This window comes from Spermophilus citellus (genome assembly GCF_964194105.1).
Source record: "Spermophilus citellus genome assembly, chromosome: 3".
NCBI classification, from domain to species: domain Eukaryota; kingdom Metazoa; phylum Chordata; class Mammalia; order Rodentia; family Sciuridae; genus Spermophilus; species Spermophilus citellus.
In genome coordinates, this window is record NC_138184.1 from 6,028,871 (window position 1) to 6,054,213 (window position 25,343).

The 25,343-nt window shown below is 42.0% G+C and overlaps 3 protein-coding genes across 3 annotated transcripts; 2 read left to right on the top strand and 1 right to left on the bottom strand.

The window, feature by feature from the left end:
• Positions 1 to 1,501: 1,501 nt before the first annotated feature.
• LOC308645915 (olfactory receptor 7G2-like) lies at positions 1,502 to 2,440 on the top strand (the record flags this gene model as incomplete). Its single annotated transcript, XM_081288370.1, has 1 exon — positions 1,502 to 2,440. The coding sequence occupies one exon, from the start codon at positions 1,502 to 1,504 to the stop codon at positions 2,438 to 2,440; it is 939 nt and encodes a 312-aa protein (XP_081144496.1).
• A 4,145-nt stretch (positions 2,441 to 6,585) lies between these two features.
• On the top strand, positions 6,586 to 9,562 carry LOC308645582 (olfactory receptor 7G2-like; the record flags this gene model as incomplete). The annotated part of the gene is made up of 2 exons (XM_081287787.1): positions 6,586 to 6,611; positions 8,617 to 9,562. 2 exons carry the CDS (start codon positions 6,586 to 6,588, stop codon positions 9,560 to 9,562), a joined length of 972 nt encoding a protein of 323 aa, XP_081143913.1.
• Positions 9,563 to 13,640: 4,078 nt separating this feature from the next.
• On the bottom strand, positions 13,641 to 23,786 carry LOC308645689 (uncharacterized protein; the record flags this gene model as incomplete). Its single annotated transcript, XM_081288021.1, is given in 5 exon segments — positions 13,641 to 14,584; positions 14,587 to 14,603; positions 19,499 to 19,567; positions 20,620 to 20,678; positions 22,860 to 23,786. Coding segments are annotated over 5 exon segments (2,016 nt in total).
• Between the last annotated feature and the right edge of the window lie 1,557 nt (positions 23,787 to 25,343).

The window sequence follows — 25,343 nt, forward strand, 5'->3', positions numbered from 1 at the left end:
GTGGCGATAGTGTGCAGGGTGCTTTTGTTGGATGAATTTCATCATGAAACAGGACGGTGGTATTTTTACAGATTCCTTGGAGGATAACTCAGTAAGATTTGTATAAATGCAAGGTGTTCAATGTGAGGTTGGATCCATGGGTGCACTCCCAAATGATTTCCACAAGCAAAGCAACTAACACATTCAACAGGCAGCTGGTTTCTTGTTCAGGTGGTGATTTCCCCCTCCAGAGCTTTTCTAGAGCCTGGATCACGTTCAGAGAGTGTGCTTTCCATACTTCACCTGATGGTAAATGCCGTCAGATCCAGTTCTGTCCCACTCTGCTGATGAAGGCCATTGCCCCACTGTGACACACCAGGTAGGTCCCAGGTTGTCCTGTGAGGGTGTGTGGACTTGTGCGTTACGAGAACCCCAAAATTGTTTCTATATGCATCACTTTTGTTAGGAGCATGTACATTTACTTTTATCTCATTTTAATGTTTTTAAAAATTCTTATGTTGTCTATTAACTTAAGAAAGACCTCCTTTAGGATGAGGTAGGTAGAGAATCTCCTGGTTTCCCTTAGAATTAGTTGCTAACGGGGCTGACTTATGTTCCTGGGGTGGTATCTTCTGAGTTTCGAGTGTAGAGGCAACATTTCCTAATCTTTGCTCAGGTCCACCAGGAAGGATGCTGTCCACCTTCTGTAACTATTTTTGTGGGTAGAACTGGACATATATTGAAGGCAAGGGCACAATCAAAGGCTTTAGATAGGGGAAAGAATAAAATTACAAATGAAATGATGAGATCTGGGTGGCCAATTAGCAATGTTAGTCCTGTACTATCCAGAGGCATCGACAGATTGCTTGAGAATCAACTCAACAGTCAGAATATCTGAGCCCCAATCCAGGCTTGGCCCAACCTGCACTGTGGATCTGACATCCGTGATATAAACTCACCTTCCCTGATTGTCCTCCTGGGTCAATCAGGACGATAATAAAGCATATGAAATCAACAAGAGGATTTTGAAGCAAGCCCAAGTTAGGGGGCCTTTGCTTTAGAAAACAGATTTCCAGATTTTCAATGACTTTTAGAATAAAGGCATGAAAAATCCGAATTCAAAAGTAATATCTCATACTTTATTTCATATGTAGCACTTAGCATAGTGCCTGAAACAGCACTGGTGTCCAGGAACCCCTTATTTCAATGAAAGAAGTGGAGGGAGAGGGGGAGTGTGTAAAGAAATGGAAAAAAAATAGTATCACAAAAAGATCGGAGTATTCACTTGGGTTCACGGTAACAATGAGGAAGCTTTTGTTTTTAAGTTTTGTTCTCAAACTGCATCAAACATTCCCAAGGGCTTACTGAAGCACAGACTGCTTGTGCTTATCCTCAGGGTGATTCAGCAGATAACGGGGGCTGGGGACGAGGGATGTGCATTTCCGTCATCTTCCTAAGTGCTGCTGCTGCCCATACTGTTGAGATGTTTTCTCTCATATTTTCCATAAGATTCACCAGAAACATGGAAACCACAAACCACACAGCTGTTTCAGAATTCCTTCTCCTGGGCCTGACAGATGACCCAGCCCTGCAGCCCCTCATCTTCAGCCTGTTCCTGTCCATGTACCTGGTCACCATCCTGGGGAACCTGCTCATCATCCTGGCGGTCAGCTCTGACTCCCGCCTCCACACCCCCATGTACTCCTTTCTGTGCAGTCTGTCCTTTAATGACATCTGTTTCAGCACAAGCACAGTCCCCAAGATGCTGGTGAACATCCAAGCACACACTCAGAGCATCACCTACACAGGATGTCTCTGCCAGATGTTTTTTGTCTTAGTTTTTGCATACTTGGAGAATTTTCTCCTTGCAGTGATGGCCTATGACCGCTATGTGGCCATTTGTCACCCCCTGAGGTACACAGTCATCATGCTGCCCCACTTCTGTGTCCTGCTGGTTCTGGTCTCCGTGTCCATCAGCACTGTGGACGCCCTCCTCCACACTCTGATGGTGCTGCGGCTGTCCTTCTGCACAGACCTGGGGATCCCTCACTTCTTCTGTGAACTTGCTCAGGTTGTCAAGCTGGCCTGTTCTGACACCTCAGTTGATAATGTCCTGATCTATGTGGCAACTTGCATATTTGCTGGTGTTCCTCTTTCTGGGATCATTTTCTCTTATGTTCACATTGTGTCTTCTGTCTTGAGAATGCCATCAGCCGAAGGAAAGCATAAAGCCTTTTCCACCTGTGGGTCTCACCTGTGTGTTGTGTCCTTATTCTATGGGACAGGTGCAGGGTTGTACATGAGCTCTGCATTTACTGACTCCCCCAGGAATTCTGCTGTGGCTTCGGTGATGTATACTGTGGTCCCTCAGATGCTGAACCCCTTCATCTACAGCCTGAGGAACAGAGACTTGAAGGAGGCTTTGAGGAGTCTCATCGGAAGGATAACTTCCCTTCTGTGACGTGATGACTTCTATTTCCACGCCTTCATGGTCTTTCTCCGTGGTCTAGGGTCTAGAGTAAGTCAAGATGGCAGGATTCCCGTTGGGCCCAAATGTGTCAAACTTGTCTTACTGCCTATTTCTCAAAGGGTGAGGTCAATAATCACCATGTGCATTATGACTTGTCTTGAACCCTCACTTTTTCCATTTTTGTCTAACTTTGTGAGATCTGACTCATGATTCCAATGAACAGAACACACTTCGTTTGCTAATGTTTCACAGAAATGATGCCTGAAGCCCTGGGCTGCTTGTTTTTGACAATTTCATTGTGGTGCCCTCCAAGAAAAAGGCAAACTGTCGAAGGTGATCAGCCAGGAATCTACTGAATCGTACCTGTGGTCATATGTGGAGAGTTGGCTCCAGCAATTCTTACAGTTGAGGTCACATGAATCTCCTTCAGATTCAGTCTCATGTGAGGCAAAATGCTTCCTATTCGTAGTCTAAGAAGCAACTAGTGAGAGCTTTTAGTGATTCACTGCAACCTCGAGACAACCATAGCATCCTCAACATTCAGTGCCTTCTTCTGTGAACTTGGCATAATTAGATGCTATCAGTGGTTTGAGATGATTTTGACATAGTCAAGACTCATCAGTGAAGTGACCCTCGGTCCCAATAGGAAAAGAGAAGGCTAATAGCAAAATGCTCTATCAATTGAGTTACCTTTCCTCATAAGGATGTCTGAAGCACGGAATGTTCTGGAAGTGTAGGGCTCTCCTCAGTCCTCCTTGAGGTGGTATCTTCTTAGGACTGGTTCTCTCCGTCACCAGGTGGTAGCATCACCTGAACAAGAGGCTATGAGACAGGAAATGGAGTGTCCTTCCTTAGGTCCACACATAAGTCATTTCCCCACGGACCAACTAGGCTGATTGAAACTCTCAGTAGACGGGATGATGGCCTCAAACTGGGTCCAGATCTGTCCCACTGATCTGTGATTGACTTATATGATAGTCAAGTGAATGTTGTGTGTTTGGGAGAAAAGGATTTGTTGGAGAGGAGTTTTTCTGTGTTATTTGGGTGGGCTTTGAGTGTAATCACTCATCTCACTATGAGATAGAGCAAAGTAGAGAGGAAGTGGAGAGGAAGAGGAGAAAAGGGGGCTCATAACACTGGAGATACAAACGGATTGGTGCAGCCAGTAGCTGACCATTTTGCCCTACAAAAAATTCATTTTCATAAGATTATAGTGTGTTGTAATCACTGTTTTAGAGATCCCTATACTAAAAAGAGTGCTTCCTTTTGACCTTGTTAAAATGGAAAATCTGATAAATGAATTCCATGCCTCATGGTTGCTATCACCCTGCTTTGCAGAATCAATCATGTTGGGTTTTGTGGTTATCCATTCATTTTCAAAATCCCTATTTATGAATTGTGACATTAAAAATCAGAAACACTGTAGTGTTGAAATATTAGCATATATTTTTCTGCTCCTGTGAATCAGGTTGTTTGAATCTTCTCTACGGCTTATAAAGGAAATAAAAAATTTATAAACCTGGGGTGAGCCTATTGGCTGTAACAGTAACTACTCACCTTTGGTTAGTTCCAAAGGTTTTTTCAAAGTGTTGATCCATTTTACTTACCCCAAGCAGATATTCCTGCACTTCCACATCATTCCGCAAGTATTTTTACTTAATCTGACAATCTAAATGGTGTAGAGAATCAGATGTGACTGCGAGCTTGAAAACATAATGCTTACTGTCCTTGATGGGGCTGGCCTGCAAACAGGATGTCCTGTCAAGGTCTAGATAAGGTGACGGCAAGCATACTTGCACAGGAGATGTTTGTTGTCTTTGATGGGGCCGGCCTGCAAATGGGAGGTCCCTTCAAGGTTTAGATAAGGTAACAGCGGACCTGCTTGAAAACGAGGTGTCTGCTGTCCCTGGGAGGACTTGCTCGCAAACGGGATGTTCTGCTAAGTGGGCTACGAGGGCACTGAGAAAATTTTTATCTGTTCTTAACAAAGAGCAGAGCTGAGCATGCTCCGAGCCAAGAGTAGATTAAGCCATGAGAAGCGGGTCACTTCTGATTAGAAAGTAAGACTTCTGTATGCTATGTTTAATTAGCTGAGAGACCTGACTTATTGCTGTTGGAAGGCTGCCTTCTTTGTTCGCAATACTATAAAAAGACTGCTGTATATAATAAAGGGGCTTTTTTCTTCTGCTTCTTCAGCTTCTTCTTTCTTGCTCATGCTGACCTGCGAGTGAGTTATTTGCAACAAAATGGTGTACAGTATAATTTAATTAACTTAAATTTCTCTTACAAAGGGAAAAGCTGTCACTTCACACAGAACTGGACTTGTTGTCTGTCTTTTGAAAACTGTGTACTATGTTTCCATTGAGCTTTTTATCTTTTTAAAAAATTAATTCCTGATAGTTCTTTAAGTAATCTGTAATAGCAGTCCTCTCCTTTTTTCTCTTTATACATCACAATTTATTCTTTAGACATATGTCTCCTTTATCATATGTGTTAGTGTAGTTAGTAGATACGCTAAGGTGTTTTGATTTAATTTGTCAATTTTTTTGTTCATATATTTCCTTTTTTTTAAAAAAATTATGTTTTTTAATTAGTTTTACATGACAGTAGAATGCATTTATGCACTTTGATGTATCACACATAGATGGGATATCATTTCTCATTTTTCTGAGTGTACATGTTGGTCATGCAGTCACATATATACAAACAGTAACAATGTCTGTTTCATTCTACTATCTTTCCTACCCCCCCATCTCCTCCCCTCCCATCACTTTCCTCTTTATTTTATTTTTCTGACAGCATTTTTCTGGACCTCACTGCTCAGGAGGTGTTGGTACTGAAATGCCTACTTTGAGAACATAGTAGTAGCCTTGCCTTTCCCACTAGAAGCTGAAGCCATGGAAATTTACTTTTCTCTTTGGTGTGAGAAAGGAATCACATTCATTTTCATTACTGAGCACCCTTCATCAGACAGCCCAGCCTTCACTGTAACTCCAATTCAGCAATGAAGAAGCGCCGTGCTCAGGTGTTCATGTTTCCTGGACTCTCTTTTCTAAAGGGGCACTGCTGGATCTCTCCCTGCATAACCTCACATCCTTGATGACTGCAGCTAACAGTCAGCAAAGCTGAGTTTCCTATGGCAACAAACAATCCCTAGAGATTTTTAGTTACGATCACAGAGGTACCTTGTCCTCATATCAAAGTATTTTCTGTTAATTTGCATTTTTGGCAACAATATTGATAAGACTCTTAATTTATATCTATGACCTCTAATTGTTACTTGCAATGTGTTTATGTGCTACGACTCTGAAGTTGCAAAAGTGAAGTGGTAAAATTCTAAAAAGAAAGTGAAATGTCTGTGGTAGTCCATTCTGACTACAGACAATATATTAGAAGCTTTTGCTTATGGAATGCCAAAGAAGTTCAAATTTCACAGAGCCATACATAGGCTCAGCCTTAAAGGGTGGGTATTTTTATGGTTCTTTCAGTACCTAATCAGTTACTAGACAATTAAATATTAAGACAAATAGTCTCCTAAGTATCTCACTCATAGGTCCATTTGGCATCCTTGTATATATGCCTAATAGACATTTAAAAAATTAATGATTTTAAGACATTTAGTCTTAGAATCAGCATTTATATGGGACTCATGGTGTTGACCTTCCCGTGTGCTGTGCCCACACAATTTCTGGTCCTCTTTGATGGCGACTCCGTTCTTCCAGGTGCTGAGCAGTTTCTCTCACTCAGCATCAGCCCTCATTCCTCTCTTTCCTGAACACCCTAAGCGCCATCATTGGGAAACCCCATTGTCCACACTGTTGAAATGTACCCGGCATTCAGAGAAAGGCCTCATCTCCACACCTGCTGCTCTCTCTCCATCCCTCGGGTGCGCACCCTCAGGGTTTGTGCAGGAGGCCAAAAGAGTTGGCTAATGAGGAGCTTTGGATATTGAAGCCCCAAGGGCCACGGAGATGACAGTCTGCCTTTGACCCCTACTCACGCTGGCCCAGGTGAATATGTAGTCCCCTGGCCCTGGGCTCAGCTGCATCCTTTCCACACAGGAGGCAGGTGCTGCACTGAGAACAGAGCCCTGAGAACAGAGCTTCCATCTTTATCCTTCGCTGCAGGGAAGAGCCATGTCAGTGCTCACTGTTGGCACCAGGTAATCTGAAGCCTCCTGGTTTATGTTTCCTGTGGTGGCACTTCTTTGTCTGTCAGTCCATCTGGGGCAGTGGTGAGGTAAAGACCTGAGGAGGAGGAGCAGAACTAGGTCACCTGCAGGGTGTCGGCCTGACTGTGCCTCCTCTGCACAGGTTTGCCACCTCTTGTGCCCCAGCACCGAGTGGCTTTCCTCCCACTAACACCTCACTCTGCCCTGAGTCTAGCGCTGCCTTCCACACCCACAGCACTCTGCTCTTGCCATGGTTGTGATTTGTTCTAGAATTCTCTAACATTTTCTTTCATTTACTTTACTAAGGGCAAAGGTCTGTGGCCAGCTTCTAGTAACTTTTTCCTTCCTGGCTCATAATTCCCTTGGCAGACCAGGTCTTGACCAGCACTGCTTCCTGTTCATGAAAATACTGTGGAAGAGCAGGTGGAGAACAAGGGCCATCCCAAGGGTGATTCAGCTTTATCTTGGCATTAACCTAAGAAATGTTAAAAAATAGAGGAGCACAGCGTAACCTGAGAACTAAGCATGCATGTATGATTCAACAGTGTGGACGTCTCGCCACCCACGATCTTTTCATAAAATAACAAAATAGCAGGCTTCAATGTGACAAAGAATCTGTGTTCCACTCCATTCTCTTTCCTTTTGCAGAAACAAAAACTGTTTTTGATTAAATTGTCCTTAATGTCTTATTTTAAATTCATTTTTTCTTTGCACTTTTTATATGTGTGTATCTTTTATGGATGTGTTTATACAAATATAATGTTCTATAATTAAAATGACCATCAGTCAGAGAAAGGAAAATTAAATTGTGATTTAATAAAGCATTGGTAAGGTAGATAAGGTCTTGAACAAGAGAAAATTGTACCCATACTAAGAAGTGATTAAGCATGTTATTTTTTTTTCCAAACAAGAAAAGATCATGTAATGTACATGAAGTTTCTGTGTTTCTAAAATATTTTTGTTAGAGCCTTGTAGTTAAACGTAAGAATGAGATTCATTTTGACATAGTGTTACATGCATGGATTATGATTTGCTCCACTTCAAGACCCAGTACTTCCTCTGTTCTACAAGAACAGAGTATAGGGGCTGGGGATGTGGCTCAAGCGGTAGCGCGCTCGCCTGGCATGCGTGCGGCCCAGGTTCGATCCTCAGCACCACATACCAACAAAGATGTTGTGTCCGCCGAGAACTGGAAAAAATAAATATTAAAAATTCTCTCTCTCTCTCTCTCTCTCTCCTCTCTCACTCTCTCTTTAAAAAAAAAAAAAAAAAAAAAAAAAAAAAAAAAAAAAAAAAGAACAGAGTATAGTGTATATCAACTTCACTATTCTGATTTTCTTGGGGAAGAGAAATGTACAGTCCTTCTATTATTAAGGATATGGAAAATGAATACGTGTTAATTATTTTTCAAGATTAATAATACAAACAAGGCAATATCTACTAATTAAATGTGTATGGTGCACACCCAAGTTCCTCATTCATAATCATCTGTATTTTGAATATGTGAGATGTCTTCATAATTAAAGAACAGAGTCTCTGAGTTGGAATCTTTTTTTAATCCATTACAATTTATTTTATTTTATTCATTTTAATTATACCTGATAGTAGAATGTATTTTGACATCATAGGTACATTGAGTTGAAATCTTGATTGAAGGTGTTGTTATGGATTTGGGTATAATGTTTGTTCATTCATTTACTGTTCACTTAAGGATTGGAGAATTTTCAAGGAAAAAGCTACTTTTTAGTTGTGTGTTTACTCCTATGAGTTGGACAGAGTAGGGATGGAGGTGGTATTTACGAAGTAAACTTTGAACAGGCAGAAAGTTGGGAGAGTGGAAGTGAGAAAGACAGGAGACTGAGAGGGAAGGGAGCAGGTCTCAGGAGGTGAGAAGACTGTGTCCTTTACTTCACCTCACAACGCAGACTCTGTACTTTCCTAATACAGAGGCTCATGCATCCGTTATCTGCCCCATCACCTGTATCTTCCCCATCAGGCTCTCCAACAGCACGGAATCAGAAAAGCAAGCCGGCACGGTAGAATTCCTCCTCCTGGGTCTCTCAGAGGATCCAGACCTGCAGCCCACCATCTTTGGACTGTTCCTGTTCATGTACCTGGTCACATTGGTTGGCAACCTGCTCATCATCCTGGCCATCATCTCTGACTCCCACCTCCACACCCCCATGTACTTCTTCCTCTCCAACCTGTCCTTCAGTGACATCTGTTTCATCTCCACCACGGTCCCTAAGATGCTGGTGAACATCCAGAGACACAGCAAGAGCATCAGTTACGCAGGCTGCCTCACCCAGGTCTGCTTTGTCCTGGTTTTTGCTGGAATAGAAAACTCTCTTCTTGCAGCAATGGCTTATGACCGTTACGTGGCCATCTGCCATCCACTCAGGTACACAGTCATCATGAACCCCCGCCTGTGTGTCCGGCTGATTCTCTTATCCTTGACCATCAGCATTACGTATGCCCTGTTCCAAAGTTTGATGCTACTGAGGCTGTCTTTCTGCACAAACCTGGAGATCCCCCACTTCTTCTGTGAAATTGGTCAGGTCATCAGGCTGGCCTGTTCTGACAACCTCATCAATAACATCCTGGTATATGTGATGACTAGCCTGCTGGGTGGTCTTCCTCTCTTTGGGATTCTTTTCTCTTATGTTAAAATTGTGTCCTCTGTTCTGAAAATGCCATCATCTGGGAGAAAGTCTAAAGCCTTTTTCACGTGTGGGTCTCATCTCTCAGTGGTCTCCTTGTTCTATGGGACAGGTCTTGGGGTGTATGTTAGCTCTGCAGTCACAGACTTACCCAAAAAGAGTGCAGTAGCCTCCGTGATGTATTCTGTGGTTCCTCCAATGCTGAACCCCTTTATCTACAGCCTGAGGAACAGGGACATGAAGGAGGCCTTAAAGAAACTCATTCAAATGTCTCCCTTATGATTAGTTCTGTGCTTTGTGCTTTCATTTCAAAAGTGAGTCCGTGTCCAAGAGCACTGGATGAGCCACAGAGTTCTCTTCCACCACTAAAGTCGTAAGCTGCAATGCTTAGCCCCTCCTTTGCTCTGTGTATTTCTGCTAGTATTTGGAAACTGATTTGGGTCTTCAATAGTTTGGGATTTTGAAAATTCATGTGACATTTTTGAGCCTAATTTCATGGTCAGCTTCCATAGCATATAAATAAAGGGTTCTTACTATAGTGATTTGGGGGTATTTATTAGGAGGATGTGAGTGACAGTAGGACATTAGGACAAAGGATGGAGCTAAGTAAGCATCTCAGTACAGGATGAGGACTAGCCTCTACCTCAACCCATGTACACAGCCATTTATGGCTTCCCCAAATGATTGCAATCTGAGTTCCTGTTTTATAACTCATGATATTCTAAACTTTGTCTCCAAGGCTGATAATTACCCTGCCATATTCTGTTAAGCTGTTAAGAGGTAACTCTGCAGAGAATACAGGAGCTATGCAGTGTCAGTCAACAGTGACAGCAGGTCAGCTCAGTGTCCTCAACATGCTATTTACAGAGCAAAACCACACCCACTAACCTTGGCTTCCTCTTTCATGCATTTGACCTAAATTCCAAGTAGCAGAATTTGACCTAATGATGGGATGTTTGAATTTCATGAATGAGGATGGCTCTATTAGCTCACACCATGAAGCTGATCATCCCAAGTTATTTAAATTTCACAAGCTGAACCTCCACACACAGTGCAACCGCTTTATTCACTCCTCCACCTGTTAGTTTCACCCTAACGCTGCTCCCCTGGTTGTTGAAAACCTGGCTCAGTTCCAGGGGTCATACCCCTACATTTTCCAGAAAACAGAATGCAGACTCTGTTTTCCTTAGGTTATGATGCAACAGAGAGCCAACCATCTCATGGAGTTATTAAGAAAACATCCTTTCACATATCACAGTCCAGAATCAGGACCTTTGCTCCTTTGTAAACTAATCACTGTGAGGTGAATGGGGCGGTATTCTGGGGTCCCTACAATGACAAAGTCACCCATTTATCTACAGCCTGTGAAACAGGACATGGAGGAGGCCCAAACTCACCAAGGCATAAATCAATACATGAATAATAGTAATATTAGTAATAATAATTAATAATAAATAGAAGATAGTAGAGTAGAATGAGCAGATCAGGAGAAGGAAGAAAGGAAAGGGAAGCTACTAGGAAATGAACTGAATCATGTTATACTTGGTGCATGTCTGAATATGGCATAATGAATCTCACTACTGTGTATTTATTATAATTCACCAATAAAAATGGTGAAACACTCATCAGATCATCTTCTACCTTGTTGTTCTTGTGTCACTTGATTTGTACGTTGGCTTCTTATTGATTGCTTTCTTCTGTACTCATGAATGGATGTCAGCCTCGGTCAATGGGGGCTGCTATTGCACAACACCGTAGCCTGGGAAGGTTCAGTAGTGGACATTTATTTCTCTAAGGACTGCGTGTTGCAAATTCCAAGATCCAGGTGACAGATGATGCAGACCCTGGTGATGACGCTTCTTGTGGTTTGCACACTGCTACATGTTTGTGGTGTCTTCTCTTAGCAAGGACAGGTATTTCTGCTCTCCTCTTCTTGTTACAAGGCCATGGATCTCAGGGTGAAGCTCCATGACTTCAGAAAAAACTTATTAATTTAACAAGCGCCACCTCCTATGGCTATCAATGTGGGAATAAACTTAAATGATCAGAAAAGCTCTGACCTGTTGTAAAAGTCCATTTGTGGTTAAGAATAAAAAAGGTTTCAGAGCTTTATATTATCATGGCAAACAGTTTCAGCTGACTGATGTTCTACAGTGACGAAGGGTTGTGATTTTGGAACACGACAAGGTATAACAGTACAATTGCTCAGAAAAGACACTCCAGAAAACATCGTCCTCTAAGTGAAGTTTATTTCTGAATTGAAATTACAGTGGACAGATGGATTATGTGGTCAAAGGTGCTAAGAAACAAAAATGAATTTGATTCCTTTCTTGGGTCAAGGGCAAAAATAAATTTCATGTGGTTTCAGCCTAAATTGGAAAAGGTAAAACTAAAAATTCCTTTTTGGAAAAAGCAGAAGTTTCAATATTGAGACCTCCAGACCACAGAGCATGAGGGGAAGTATTCACTAATTAAACCATAGGAATGCTGCACACTGTGGCCAGCTAGCGAGTACCACCAGGTACAAGCACAACACCACACTGTCCTAAGTAAGGAACTTCAATCTTCTATATTTATGTATGTGATACATATATAGATGACTCTTCCAATTATATAAAGAACAATTTCAAATTGCCTTTTAAAGATAGATGAACAATTCAGTGGATATATCATAGATACATACTTCCCAAGAGAGAAAAATAAATGGACAATAATATGTGAATGCACTCTAAGCCTCTTAATGAGATAAACAAATCAATCAACTGCCATTTGCTTCCTTTAGATTACCAGGGTAATTTAACTATTAGAGAATAATATGGAAAATCAGGAATATTTATTGAGAAGGTAAATTGATTCAACTACTTAGCAGATCCTTTGGAACTATGCAAAAATGAAAATCCATTCCACTACAACCCACAAATCCACCCCTCTATAAAACCACCTTTTTTTCCCCCATGTCAGACATGGAGAAGAATATTGAAATGACTTTATTTACAAGAGAAGAAAATAGATAAAACATTTCATCACCATCAAAAATATTCCTCAGTTTTAATGTCACCATAACAGGCATAATCTTATGGAATATTTGGAATAAGAGAGTAACTGCCACACCCAAGAGCACAATAGATTCTGAGGCAATGTGATGAGAGTAACAGGGAGACATGGAATCCATCCAGTAAGTTTGAATTGAGACACGTGAAATGGAAGCACTTTTATGTAATAAATTGCACAGTTATATCTGCACTGGAGATGCAAAGGCATTAGAGGTCTCTGGGAATGATGTTGTGTAAGGGAAAACAGTCAAATACTGACCACATCAATTCCATCATGACCTGCGTGGTTATCACATGTTCTTTTCTGTGTTTTCTCCCTTCTGGAATTACTTGATTACCTGAGAGCCCAGATCATCCACTAATGCTCCTCCTCCACAGATCCCCTATTGCAAACAAGTGCCTTGCATCAATTTGTCATATAAGTTAGTCACAGTGACTGAGACAGCAGCTGGACACCTGAGAGCCACAACTCAATGCACCTCAGATATATGATCTGCTTCACCCATGGGAAGGTTTCCCACCAGTGGACCCATGAAGGACACTCAGTTTCCTGTCTCTGAGATCATGTCCGGGTGTGACACCTGATGGCAGCACGTTCTGCAATAACTGGGGACCAAGAGAACCAGTCCCAGGACGTGGCCCCTTCGTGGAGAGAATCAATCTCTGTTCCAGTGTGTTCCCTGTCTCTGAGTCATTGCAGGAAACTCGTGTTATTGTTTGAGCTCTTTAATATTAGGTTTTCTCTTCCTTATTAGGACTGAAGATATCTTCACTATTGTGCTTCATGACCTATCACACCACTGACATCATCTAATTATGCAAATGTCATCAACAATGAAGCTGAGGGTGGTGGATGCTAGTTCCACCTCAGATGGGCATGGTTTGCCTGGACAGGTCTCAGTGTTTATTTCCCAGGTCATGAAGGTTTACTACTTTGCCTCACATTACACTAGAATGTACTTCTATTGGCCCTAAACACATAAGCAGGCAGAAGTTATATATAAAATATAATAATAACTTTGTTTAAATTTTTCCTTGCCATCTCTGAACCTCACATTGCCTACATTTGAGGATGCAAAAAAAATGTTTAAATTGGAGCCTTGTCCACAGGTTCTTCATCTACAGAAGCCAAGCAAGGAAAGATTATTTGGAGAATTGAGACAGAGAGCAGGACAAAAGCAAAATTAGGTTTAAGCCAAATTAAAATGGACCTAGTCATTATTTGATCATTATAGAAAACTATGGTTTCACAGAAGGTTCACAAAGAAAATTATCAATTAGATTTTCTGTAGAAACCCAAATTCAATTCAAATAAAGCATAATTGAAAAGAAGATGTCCTACTAGTGAGCTTCCTCAAGGCCTCTTTCATGTCCCTGTTCCTCAGGCTGTAGATAAAAGGGTTCAGCATTTGAGGAACCACCGAATACATCACTGAAGCCACTGCAGTCTTTCTGGGGGAGTCAGTGACCTCAGAGCTAATGTACACCCCAAAAGCTGTCCCATAGAACAGGGAGACAACTGACAGGTGAGACCCACAGGTGGAAAAGGCTTTATACTTTCCCCCAGATGATGGCATTCTGAAGACAGAAGATGCAATGTGAGTGTAAGAGAAAATGATCCCTGAGAGAGGAACACCACCAAATATGACAGCTGCAATATAGATAAGGATGTTGTCAATGAATGTATCCGAACAGGACAGCTTAATCATCTGAGCGAGTTCACAGAAGAAGTGGGGGATCTCCAGGTCTGTGCAGAAGGACAGTCTCAGCACCATCAGAGTGTGCAGCAGGGCGTCCACAGTGCTGATGCACAAAGAGGGCAGAATCATAAGGACACAGAGGCGCAGATTCATGATGACTGTGTACCTGAGGGGATGACAGATGGCCACGTAACGGTCAAAAGCCATTGCTGCCAGGAGAAAGTTTTCCATTCCAACAAAAACCAGAGCAAAGTAGACCTGGGTGAGGCAGCCTGCATAACTGATGGTCTTGCTCTGTCTCTGGATGTTCACCAGCATCTTGGGGACCGTGATGGTGCTTAAAGAGATGTCAGTGAGGGACAGGTTGGAGAGGAAGAAGTACATGGGGGTGTGGAGGCGGGAGTCACAGCTGATGGCCAGGATGATGAGCAGGTTTCCCAGGATGGTGACCAGGTACATGGACAGGAACAGGCTGAAGATGAGGGGCTGCAGGGCTGGGTCATCTGTCAGGCCCAGGAGAAGGAATCCTGAAACCGTTGTTTGGTTTCTGGGCTCATGTTGTTGGTGAATCTCAAGGAAAAGATGGGGTGAAAAGATCATAAAAGATATGGACTGCATTAGGAACATTATTTGGGAAGATGATAGCAATGCAAGTTCTCAGTCCCTCCATCAGACTCACTGCCAATAAACCCTGTGGATGAGGACTGTCAGTCTAAGTTTCAACAAGCCCTCTGGGTGACTTTGATATGTGCTGAATTCTGAGAACCATTTATTTTTTTTTAAAAAAAGCTTTATCATTAATACTGTGAACATGAATGAATGTTCAAACATTCTCCTCTGCCACTCTCTCCTCCCTTCCCCGTTCACTCACTTCTCCTTTTTCTTACCTCATGTATTGAAACATTTGTTTTACTGAACACCTACCGTTGCACATACTGAGTTGAGTGCTGAGAATAAGCAATGCGTAAGGCATTATTCTTTTCCCTTAGAATTAGTCTGTGCCTTCAAGCAAACAGTAAGACAGGAATGGTGGTGTGATATCTCTCCTCTTGATACAAAGTTCACCAACTTTGGATTCTCTCAGAGTCATGTGATGATCTTGTCAAACTGCTGACGTGTTAGTCCTCACTGCCCCATCTTACCTACCCATGAAGACCCTTGGGTCACGGGAGGTCATCTTGGGATGTGGGATGTGAAATGGGTGCCTGGCTAAGATCAGGACTGAGCTCAGGTCGTCTGACTGAGGGGTTGACTCTCCACTAAGCTCTGCTAGTGCTCTGGATAGCACAGAACTTGTATTCCTACAGGGTCACTCAGATCTCATAATCTACCTTTGTAATTTTAATATTTCTTCCAATGCAAAGCCTTTAGACATTACCTGGCCCTCAGTGTTTGGCCACCTGTACCCGTGAAATTAGTTGTGGCAGGTAGATGGCATCCATCCAGGTGGGCATGATTAAAGGCTAGAAAAGCCCGCCTCTCTAACAGAAGCTCAGAAGACTCGCCCATGGAATTGCAAGTTCTCTCCTTTGCAAATAATTCTGTGAGAATTTGGGCAACTGTTCATGAAATTCTTGTTCTCATTATAAGGGAGTTCTTTGCCTTAAGGTAAAAAGCATCAAAATGAGAGAAATTTGGAGTCCATAGACTCCTAAGAAAAGAGGTGAGACTACATACAGCTGGTTCTTTGGAAAACAGAGACCAGATAACACAGACATATTTATTAGGTACTTTTAGGATATCAGGTTGCTCCTAGGATTGTGCTGGTAGGTAGACCTATTGTCTCTGTCTACATGGGGAGACAGCATGTCTGACTGAGATTATCATTAGGTGACACATTGATGTAACGTTACACACTCTGAATATGATCCAAGCTCCCAAACCTGCTTTGTGAATGGGAAAAAGCTTCATTTAACTGCATGAGCATCCTGGATGTACAATGGGGACTGTGATGGCTGTGTTCATTAGCTTGATTGTATTCATAGGTTATTAACCATCATCTTGAACATCGTAAATATTTGCCATTCAGTCATGTTTCAGTGAAGCTTGAGAAAAAAAAAACTGGGGAAGAGAAGTGAATAGAAAGAAAGCACACAGCTCAGTGTACAGCACGTGGGAACTTCACACCCTCACTTTTCAGGGGCCCTTTATTGTTTCTTTTTTTATATTTATTTTTAGTTATAGTTGGACACAATACCTTTATTTTACCTATGTATTTTTATGTGGTGCTAAGGATCGAACCCAGAGTCTTGCAAGTGCTAGGCAAGCGCTCTACTACTGAGCCACAACCCCAGCCCCCTTTATTGTTTCTGACCTGAATATTGGAATAGGGCACCTTTTTTAAAAAAAACAAAACAAAACATTTTTAGTTGTTAACGGACCTTTATTTAAATCATTTATTTATATGCAGTGCTGAGAATCAAACCCAGTACCTCACACTTACAAGGCAAGTGCTCTACTGCTGAGCCACAATACCAGCCCGAACACGGTACCTTTTACTCCTCAGAAGGAAGCAATATGTCAGGGCATGTGAGGAGAGAAGAGAGAATGAAACCATGTCTTACGTGGTAAATGCAAACCCAGCACAGGGGTGCTGCTGTGGAAGGTTGGTTATGGAGGAGCAAGGAACCAATATTCATTGGCATTGCACTTAGGATTAAATATATAACAACATAAATGAATTAAACAATAAAGGATATGGGTATGTGAGCCACACCTAAATTCACTTCCAGTGCATGAACAAAGGACTTCATGTTACCTGGTTGGCTTCAAGAGGAACCATGTTCAACGCCTCATCTGTGTATTGGTGGTGGGCGATGCACACCCAGGAAGTGCAGACAGACTGACTGGGTCCGCAGGTCCTGGTCAGGAAGGGTCATGTCTCTAGCAGGAAGCTCCAGTATTGCTTTTCCACTGGGCAGGGCTGTGGAGTGGGGTGGCCACAAGCCTACTCTATGCAGTCTCCACACCCCTGGGGCTCAATATGCAAAGCTCCTTGTTAGACTAGCAATTTCACTGCCATTCTGATCCCTGGGGTGCATATCCTTGAAGACCAAGGAAACAGAAGGGAGGCTTTCAGGCTGGCTTGTCCCCTGGCCCCAAAAGCCAGGTGCAGATCACCCAGTTCTCTCCACTGTTTCTCCTCCCCTCCATCATGGTGCCTTGCAAGTGAGACCCGTGGCAGTTTTCTAGAAAACCCCAAAATATATACTTACCAGCAAAGAAAATGTAGCTATTGCATATCATGTAGCCCATTTTTCTTTTAGATGTGAAAATATAGTTTGTGAATATGGGTATTACAACCCTGATCAAAAATACAACTAAGAGGTTATAATAAAAAAAATACTCAGAGGCATCTTTTTAATGTCATTGATTCCTGATCCTTAATTTTCATTTTCTATATGTTGACCAGAAGATTCTAACCTGTGATTAATAATGATTAAAAATGTTTTTAATCATTATTAATTGTAGCAACTATAGACAAGGATACTATATCCTATAGGCATTTTACAAAACCCTTTTCTAATTGCATTACAAAGTATACTTTTATTCACATTAAAAGACTGTGAGATAAAATTACCGTCTTCAACTTAAAATAAGATGTTAATTCAGTTACAGAATCTCTAAAAGCCAACAACATGCAGATGTGTCCAGATGCTCAGTAGATTTGAATATATATGCACCATCATTTAATAGGTGGGGACAGAGCACCACAGTAGTATATATTTTTAAACCATTTACACTTAAGGACCTCAATATTTTTATATGTTTATCAATTTATTTTGCTGCAGGTTTCTTGCTTCTGAATGAGTCTATAAAACCTTGCCCTGTGGTGTCTTTTTTCACTCTCCTAATTCCTTTCCCTTAAAAATATAAAAAATAGATGAGATTTTCAAAGACATCAGTGACATTATTAAGAAAGGTGAATTTTTCCACGTATCACACAGAGAACAGTAATAGGTAGAAATATACTGAAATTTCCAGGCCACAACAACAAAAAATTTCAATCATGTTGTGGTGAACAGCCCAAACCAAAGGGTCCTATCGATTATGTCCTTTAGTGAGAAAAATCTTCCTCCTTCAGTGTCCTAGAGGACCTGAGTGGCCCCGGCCAGGGCAGAGCTGCTTTGTGGGAGAAACGCAGCTCCACTCCAGAGTGGAGCACTGCCAGACCCAGGACCGCAGACTTGGATCACATGACAGTTTCAGGACAACCTTCAAGGAGGGCCCTAACCCAGCCCAGTGCGGCTTGGTGGGTGGGGTCGTGACCTTCTCCACCAGCAGGAAGCAGAGTCAGCAAACCCAACTGAGGAGCGGAGACCTGAGTGGAAACCGGCTGTGGCCCTGTAAGAGGAGAAGCCAGGACAGAGCCTATTTGGACAAATTCAAGAAAACATGGGAGGAGAAGAACTGGGGAGAGGGAACATAGAGAGCAGCTTGGAGAAGGTTTTTATAAATCGAGAAGAGAATGAGGTTGCAGTTAGAGCAGGATGAGCCGTCGAGAGGCCACTTTCATTTTACTAAGGGAGGTGCACATACAATGACACTGAGGACATCAGACTTGGATGTGACCTTATATTTTCCCCTGCTGTGACCTCTAAGTACCACATTAAGATCACTGAAGTGTCTCCAAGACTCCATCCCTTTTTTGACAACTTCCACCTGAAGAGAGCGACACACAGCCTGCTTTAGCTCTCACTGTCTCCCATTCTCTGACCACACAGGTCCTATCTACCAAGTGGTCGTGTCAAAACCGGACCCACAAGCTGGACCAGAGCACTTGCTTCCCCAAGCCCGACGGGTCTTGAGCATTATTATTATTGCCAGGGATTGAACCCAAGGGCATTTAACCACTGAGACACATCCACAGCCTTTTGTTATTTTTTTAAATTTTGAGACAGTGTCTCGCTCAGTGGCTTGCAGCCTCCCTAAGTTGCTGAGGCTGGCTTTGAACTTGTGATCCTCCTGCCTCAGCCTCTGAGCTGCTGGGATTACAGGTGCGCACCACTGCACCTGGGTCTTGAGTAATATTTTTAGGAGGTATTCTTTTCAGTAATTTCTTGAAGATTAAATCTGTTGAGGTGACATGTTGCTTACATTTTTTTTTCCAAAATAGAGGAATGAGAGGAAAAAATCACATGGAGGATTCTATACACCTGCAAAAATAGCAGCAATTGTTCGAGTGTCTTAAGCTGAAACCTAGGAGAACAAATATACCATCTACCCATACGAGTGCCCCTGTTGCTGGTGCAGCTGGTGAGGACACCATTGAGGAAGATTGAAAGAGGGGAATGGACGGCTGGACACCTCAACACCTCTTACAGAAGAGGAGGAGTTTTAAGTATTTAAACACAAATTATATAGCAGGGGCTCACACGCTGAGAGTGAAGTCCTTGCACTGTAAGGCAGGAGCCAGGATTGATTCAGGAACTGAGACATTTGAGAACGTCGTCTTCTTTCCTAACCTGATGCTGACTGATCCCTCATCCTGAGAAACCCTGGTTCTGCGGTCTTTTTCCATGATGTTGATCAAGCTGTTGCAAACAAAGTGGTGAATATACATAGATCGGTGGCAGCAGCCCAATGTGGGGATGTGTTTGAACACCACTCCTGAGACACTTTGACCTCTGCACACCAGCATCTAGAACTCTGAGAACATCATCATACACATTTGTTTGTACACAATTCTCATCTTTTTTCCTTAGGTTGCTTTAGAGTCATAACAACCTGTACATACAATATCAGAAAGACTGACACACCCTTCAACTCAAAACTAAAATGTAGCTGTAGAAGACAGTTACAGTGTATAGTTTTAGTTATACATAGTATATATAGATATTGTTACAACTAGTTTTTGCACAGTTATACTTGAGCTACATGTATACATGTGAGTTATACATATAGTTATAGGTAACTATAACCCAATTCTGTGATTTGTATTTATAATAAATAATAAAAGTAAAAGAGGTGACACTGTGAGTATACAATAAAATGCAACCATAGTGGGTAATTCTAAGTATGGCTAAGTGAAAGGTGAACATGATTTTGGATATTAAAAAGAAGAGTTTCTAACACATTTCCTCTAACCAAATTGACTAAAAAAAGCATATATTTCATCCCTTTTTAAAAGAATTTTTGAATTTCACTATCAAGTATTCATTCAAAGTAATATAATTTATACTTTTATACATATGTATACAAACACATTGAGACACACACACACACATACATACATACACATACACACACACACAAAGAAGGACCTACATCCAAATTTTGGGTCTCGATTATCAATTTTGTTGCAGAAAATTTCAAAGTATCAGGAAAGCCATTAACCTGGGTACAAGGCACTTGTTTGTTACCACACTAAAATTGGTCTTAGCTGGCATGGTGGTGCTTGGTGGCACACGACTGTAATCCCAGTGGCTTGGGAGGATGAGGCATGAGTATCACAAGTTCAAAGCCAGCCTCAGCTAAAATGAGGCCCAAAGCAAATTATTTAGAGACAAGGGCTGGGGATGTGGCTCAACTCTGGATTCAATCTCCAATACCAAAATAAATAAAAATTAAAATAATATAGTTTTACCTGTCTGAGGTGCGGCAACAATGAAAGTCTGTGAGATTCAGGAAGAGAAAGATATAATCCTATTTTTCAGGAAATAGCGTCAAGAAAAACATCAACTGATAAGTGAACAGATAGAGCATATAATGGAGTGTATGGAAATAAAAAAAATTGATGCTGTCTCACAGCAAAGGCAACAATAAATTTTAGATGGTTTCAACCTCAATTGCAAAGGTCTAGACTAAAAATCCCTTACTGAGGCTATTGGTGCTTTCAGTGCTAACAGCAAAAACACTGAAAAATTAAACTCTAATTACACTGAGCACGGGGCGGGGGGGGGCACCTACTAAACACTATGAAGCATGTGTAAGAGAAGATACAATCCTAAAGAATAAATTTGCAGAATGTATTTAAAGATAGAGGACTGTTATTCCAATTACTTACATGAATATTGTGAATTAACAATAGATATGCAGCATGATGGACATATCGCTCACGTGTTTTACTTCAGAGAGGAATCCAATGGCCCATAATACATGGAAAGGCTCATAACCTCCTAATATCAAACCCTAAGTGAACAGTTACACCCTTTGAATTGTCAGAGCAAATGGAAGTGTTTGGGGGATGATGCCGAACCCCAGAATACCTAAGGGGAGGGTAAGTTGGTTCAATTCTTTGAAACTACCCAAACGTGAAAACTGTTCTGCTATAGCCAGCACTTTCACACCAAGTATGTGTCCCAGGGCGTGGGGTTCAATCTGAGGGCACTGGCCACGTGTGCCTGTACAATACCACTGAGCTACGTCCCCAGCCCTAGAACTATTTTTTATTCACTTTGAGAGTCATGGTAGAGAATATTCAAGAAGTTTATCCAAATAGCAGAAAAATGGACACCAAACGTTGTTCCACATCAGAAAAGCTATGTATGTTTAATGTCACCATATATATGTGTAAAAAATACAGAGCGCCCAAATCAAGAAATAACTCTGAAACCAATGAAAGATTCATTTCTGAAGCACGAAGATGAGACTTGCATGAAAAATTGGAATTCATTATGTGACATGTTGTGCAGGGTTGTTGTGAGGGTGATGTATATGGATTGGATTGCTGTAAAAATGACAGTTTTTCAGGGCAAAAGTGACCCAAATCTGGCAATCAGATACTGACTTCATCAAACCAGTTTCCACGGTCACAAAGCCTCCTCCTGGGTTCTGTCTTCTCCACTCCTGTCTTAGGAAGAGACCTGGGATTACATTTAGATCCCACCCAGATGGTCCACTAAGTGCTCCTTCTCTGCCAACCCCCTTGTTCCCAACAAGCAACACTTGTCATTCATCCCACACTTGGATCACAAGTTGACATAGTTTGAAGACCACCATGGAGTCCACCCCAGAGATGCCAGTGGTTGGTACATGGAGAATTCCCTACCCAAGACACCCAGGAGTGGGCTCCCAGATTGTTGTCTGTGGCATCGGGTCCAGGTATGACAACTGCATTTGCCAACTTCATCGGAATTGAGTGAATGAAGTTCTGCTCTCTGTGCCAGCATATTTCCTACCTCTGATATCTTTGGAATGGAAGGTTTTTCTCCTTATTGTCACAGCATATTAAATTCGTGGTTTTTTAAACTTAAGAATGAAGATATCTTCATTGTGGACTTCAAGTATGTCACAATCATCTCAAACCACTGATCTGATCCAATCATGCCAATTTTATAGATAAGACATTGAGTATGGTCAATGCTGTTTTTTTCTACAGAAGCATATGGATGCCAGTAGCAGATCTCAATTATTGCTTCTGAGGATATGAATGTCCACCAATTTGCTTGCATTAGATTGACACTGGGATGCAATTCTAATGGCCCCAGCTGTGATCAGTGGAAGCGATTCTCTTAATATGGCCAAGCGTTGCTTAAATACCACCCTTATCCTGCCATCCTTCACTAACTTGCCTTCTTCTGAGACTTCAATGCAAAGAAAATTCTAAGACTGGAATCCTTGCTTCAGGGCCCGCCTCTGTGGAATCAAAGCAACAAAGTTATCTTTGGGGAGAGAAATCATGTGGCAAATACCACAGAACTAGACAAAAAGCCACGCCAGGTTACAGGGCGATTTAAAATCCACTTGGCCATTATGTGAGTTCATTAATTTAGAAGAGTATAGTGACAGAGGGGTCAGGAATTATAGCTCATCACACATGTTTTCACTGTTAACTATTCCAGAAAGCCAGTTCAAAAAAAATGGGCAAACAACACATCATAGAACAGCTCTCCCACTGATGAGTTTCCTCAAGGCCTCCTTCATGTCCTTGTTCCTCAAACCATAGACAAATGAATTCATCAACTGAGGGACCACTGTGTACATCACTGAAGCCATTGCAGTCTTCCTGGGGGAGTCAGAAACTGCAGAGCTAATGTACACCCCAAAAGCTGTCCCATAGAACAAGGAGACAACACACAGGTGAGACCCACAGGTGGAAAAGGCTTTGTGCTTTCCTTCTGATGATGGCATTCTCAAGACAGAGGACACAATGTGAACATAAGAGAAAATGATCCCAGAGACAGGAACACCAGCAAATAGGCAAGCTACAACATATATCAGGATGTTATCAACGAAGATATCCGAACAGGCCAGCTTGATGATCTGAGCAAGTTCACAGAAGAAGTGGGGGATCTCCAGGGCTGTGCAGAAGGACAGACGCAGCACCATCAGAGTGTGCAGCAGGCCATCCACAAGGCTAATCAACAAGGAAAACAGCATCAGCAGTCCACACAGCCAGGGGTTCATGATGACTGTGTACCTGAGTGGATGGCAGATGGCCACGTAGCGGTCATAGGCCATCACTGCAAGGAGACAATTTTCCAAGCCACCAAAGACTAAGACAAAGCAGACCTGGGTGAGGCAGGCCGTGTAGGTGATGCTCTTATTCTGTGTTAGGATGTTCACCAGCATCTTGGGGATGGTGCTTGAGCTTAAACAGATGTCAGTGAGGGAAAGATTGGCAAGAAAGAAGTACATGGGGGTGTGGAGGTGGGGGTCAGAGCTGACGGCCAGGATGATGAGCAGGTTCCCCAGGATGGTGACCAGGTACATGGACAGGAACAGTACAAAGAGGATGGGCTGCAGGTCTGGATCCTCTGTCAGTCCCAGGAGAAGGAATTCTGAAACAGCTGTCTGATTTCTAGCTTCCATGTTGGTGATGAATCTGAAGGGAAAGAAAGAGTCAAGGGCTGGGGTGTGGCTCAGGGGTAGAGCACTGCCCAGCATGTGTGGGTTCAATCCTCAGCACCACATGAGAATAAAATATTGTGTCCACCTATCACTAAAAAATAAATATTAAAAAAAAGAGTCAAGATATAATAAGATATAAGGACTCCAGTGAATGGAATCTGTTACTGCAGAGAGATTGAGGCAGGAAGAATGAGAGCTGGGTGTGTCTTGGTGCTGACCCGTGAGAACGTGCCCGGGGAGATGACGTTCCACAGGAGCCGAGTGGGCACTGCTTTCTCTTTATCTCACTTATGTCCTTTCTTGTTGCTTCTGCAGGGTGAGATTTTCATAAAACACTGCACTCACTTCCTGACCATTAATTAGGGGGCCCTGTGCTCCCTGATTGGCTCCAAGAGCAATGAGGTCGAGCATCCTACCTGTACACTGAAGATGGAAGATGTGTCCTCCAGATGCGCAGACACACTCAGTGAGAGACTGGGATCTTGGTCTGAAGGTTCATCTCTGGGAGGAGGCTCCGGAGCTGCTTCCTGACTGGGGCAGGGCCGTCCAGTGACATCACAGGCCAGCTCCTATTGTCTCCATATCCCTGGGGGCTCAAAATCCAAGGTCCTCATTAAACTAGCTATTTTACTGTCATTCTAATCCCAGGAGTGCATGTCCCCAGAGACCAAGACTTTGGAGGTGAGGAGTTCAGGACGGCTGATTTCCTGACCCCAAGGCCAGGTGTTTTCTTGTTTCTGCGCACCTCACACACACCACTTCTATGATACAGTCCTGTGTTCCTTGTGAGTTACAAACTAAAGTCGCATCTATCTATCACATTTTATCTCAAAATCTGTTGCCCATTTTAGGTGTGAGAATATCTTACAGATTCAGGTATAAATAGTGTCATTTTAAATGTTATCTAAATATTTAAAAATACAGGAACTCAGGCACATCTTTTCTTAACTACAGTTGGTGTTGACTGAACCTTAATTTTTGTACTTTATATTTAGCACAGAGGATTATAATCTGTTTTCTATGATCACAGCTAATGGTCCAAAATACAGACAGACCATGACACCTTGTTCAGAATTTAACATTTTCACAGTGGTTTCAACAGTCTTTTTCACAGAAAGAGACTGTGAGTTGAAATTATGATTCTTCATTTTTTAATGAAGAAGTGTTACTTACTAAATTACCAAAAGAAAGAACTATGCAAATGTGTCCATAAACTCAGCACATTTGTTTAGATTTTGGACATCTTTTAATGGGTGAATGTGTTATTCATATTAGTGTTCACTTCAAAGACATTTTTAGTTAACGGTTTTGATATTTTCATGTGTGATTAACACATTTTACACCATGTTAACTTATTCCATATAAATTTATAATTTTTAAGATGGTATTGTGATTTTATTTTATTTTATTTTTGATACTAGGTGTTGAACCTAGGGGCATTCAATCACTGAGCCACATCCCCAGCCCTTTTTATTTTTTTAATTTGCAGACAGGTTCTCACTATATTGCATAGGGCCT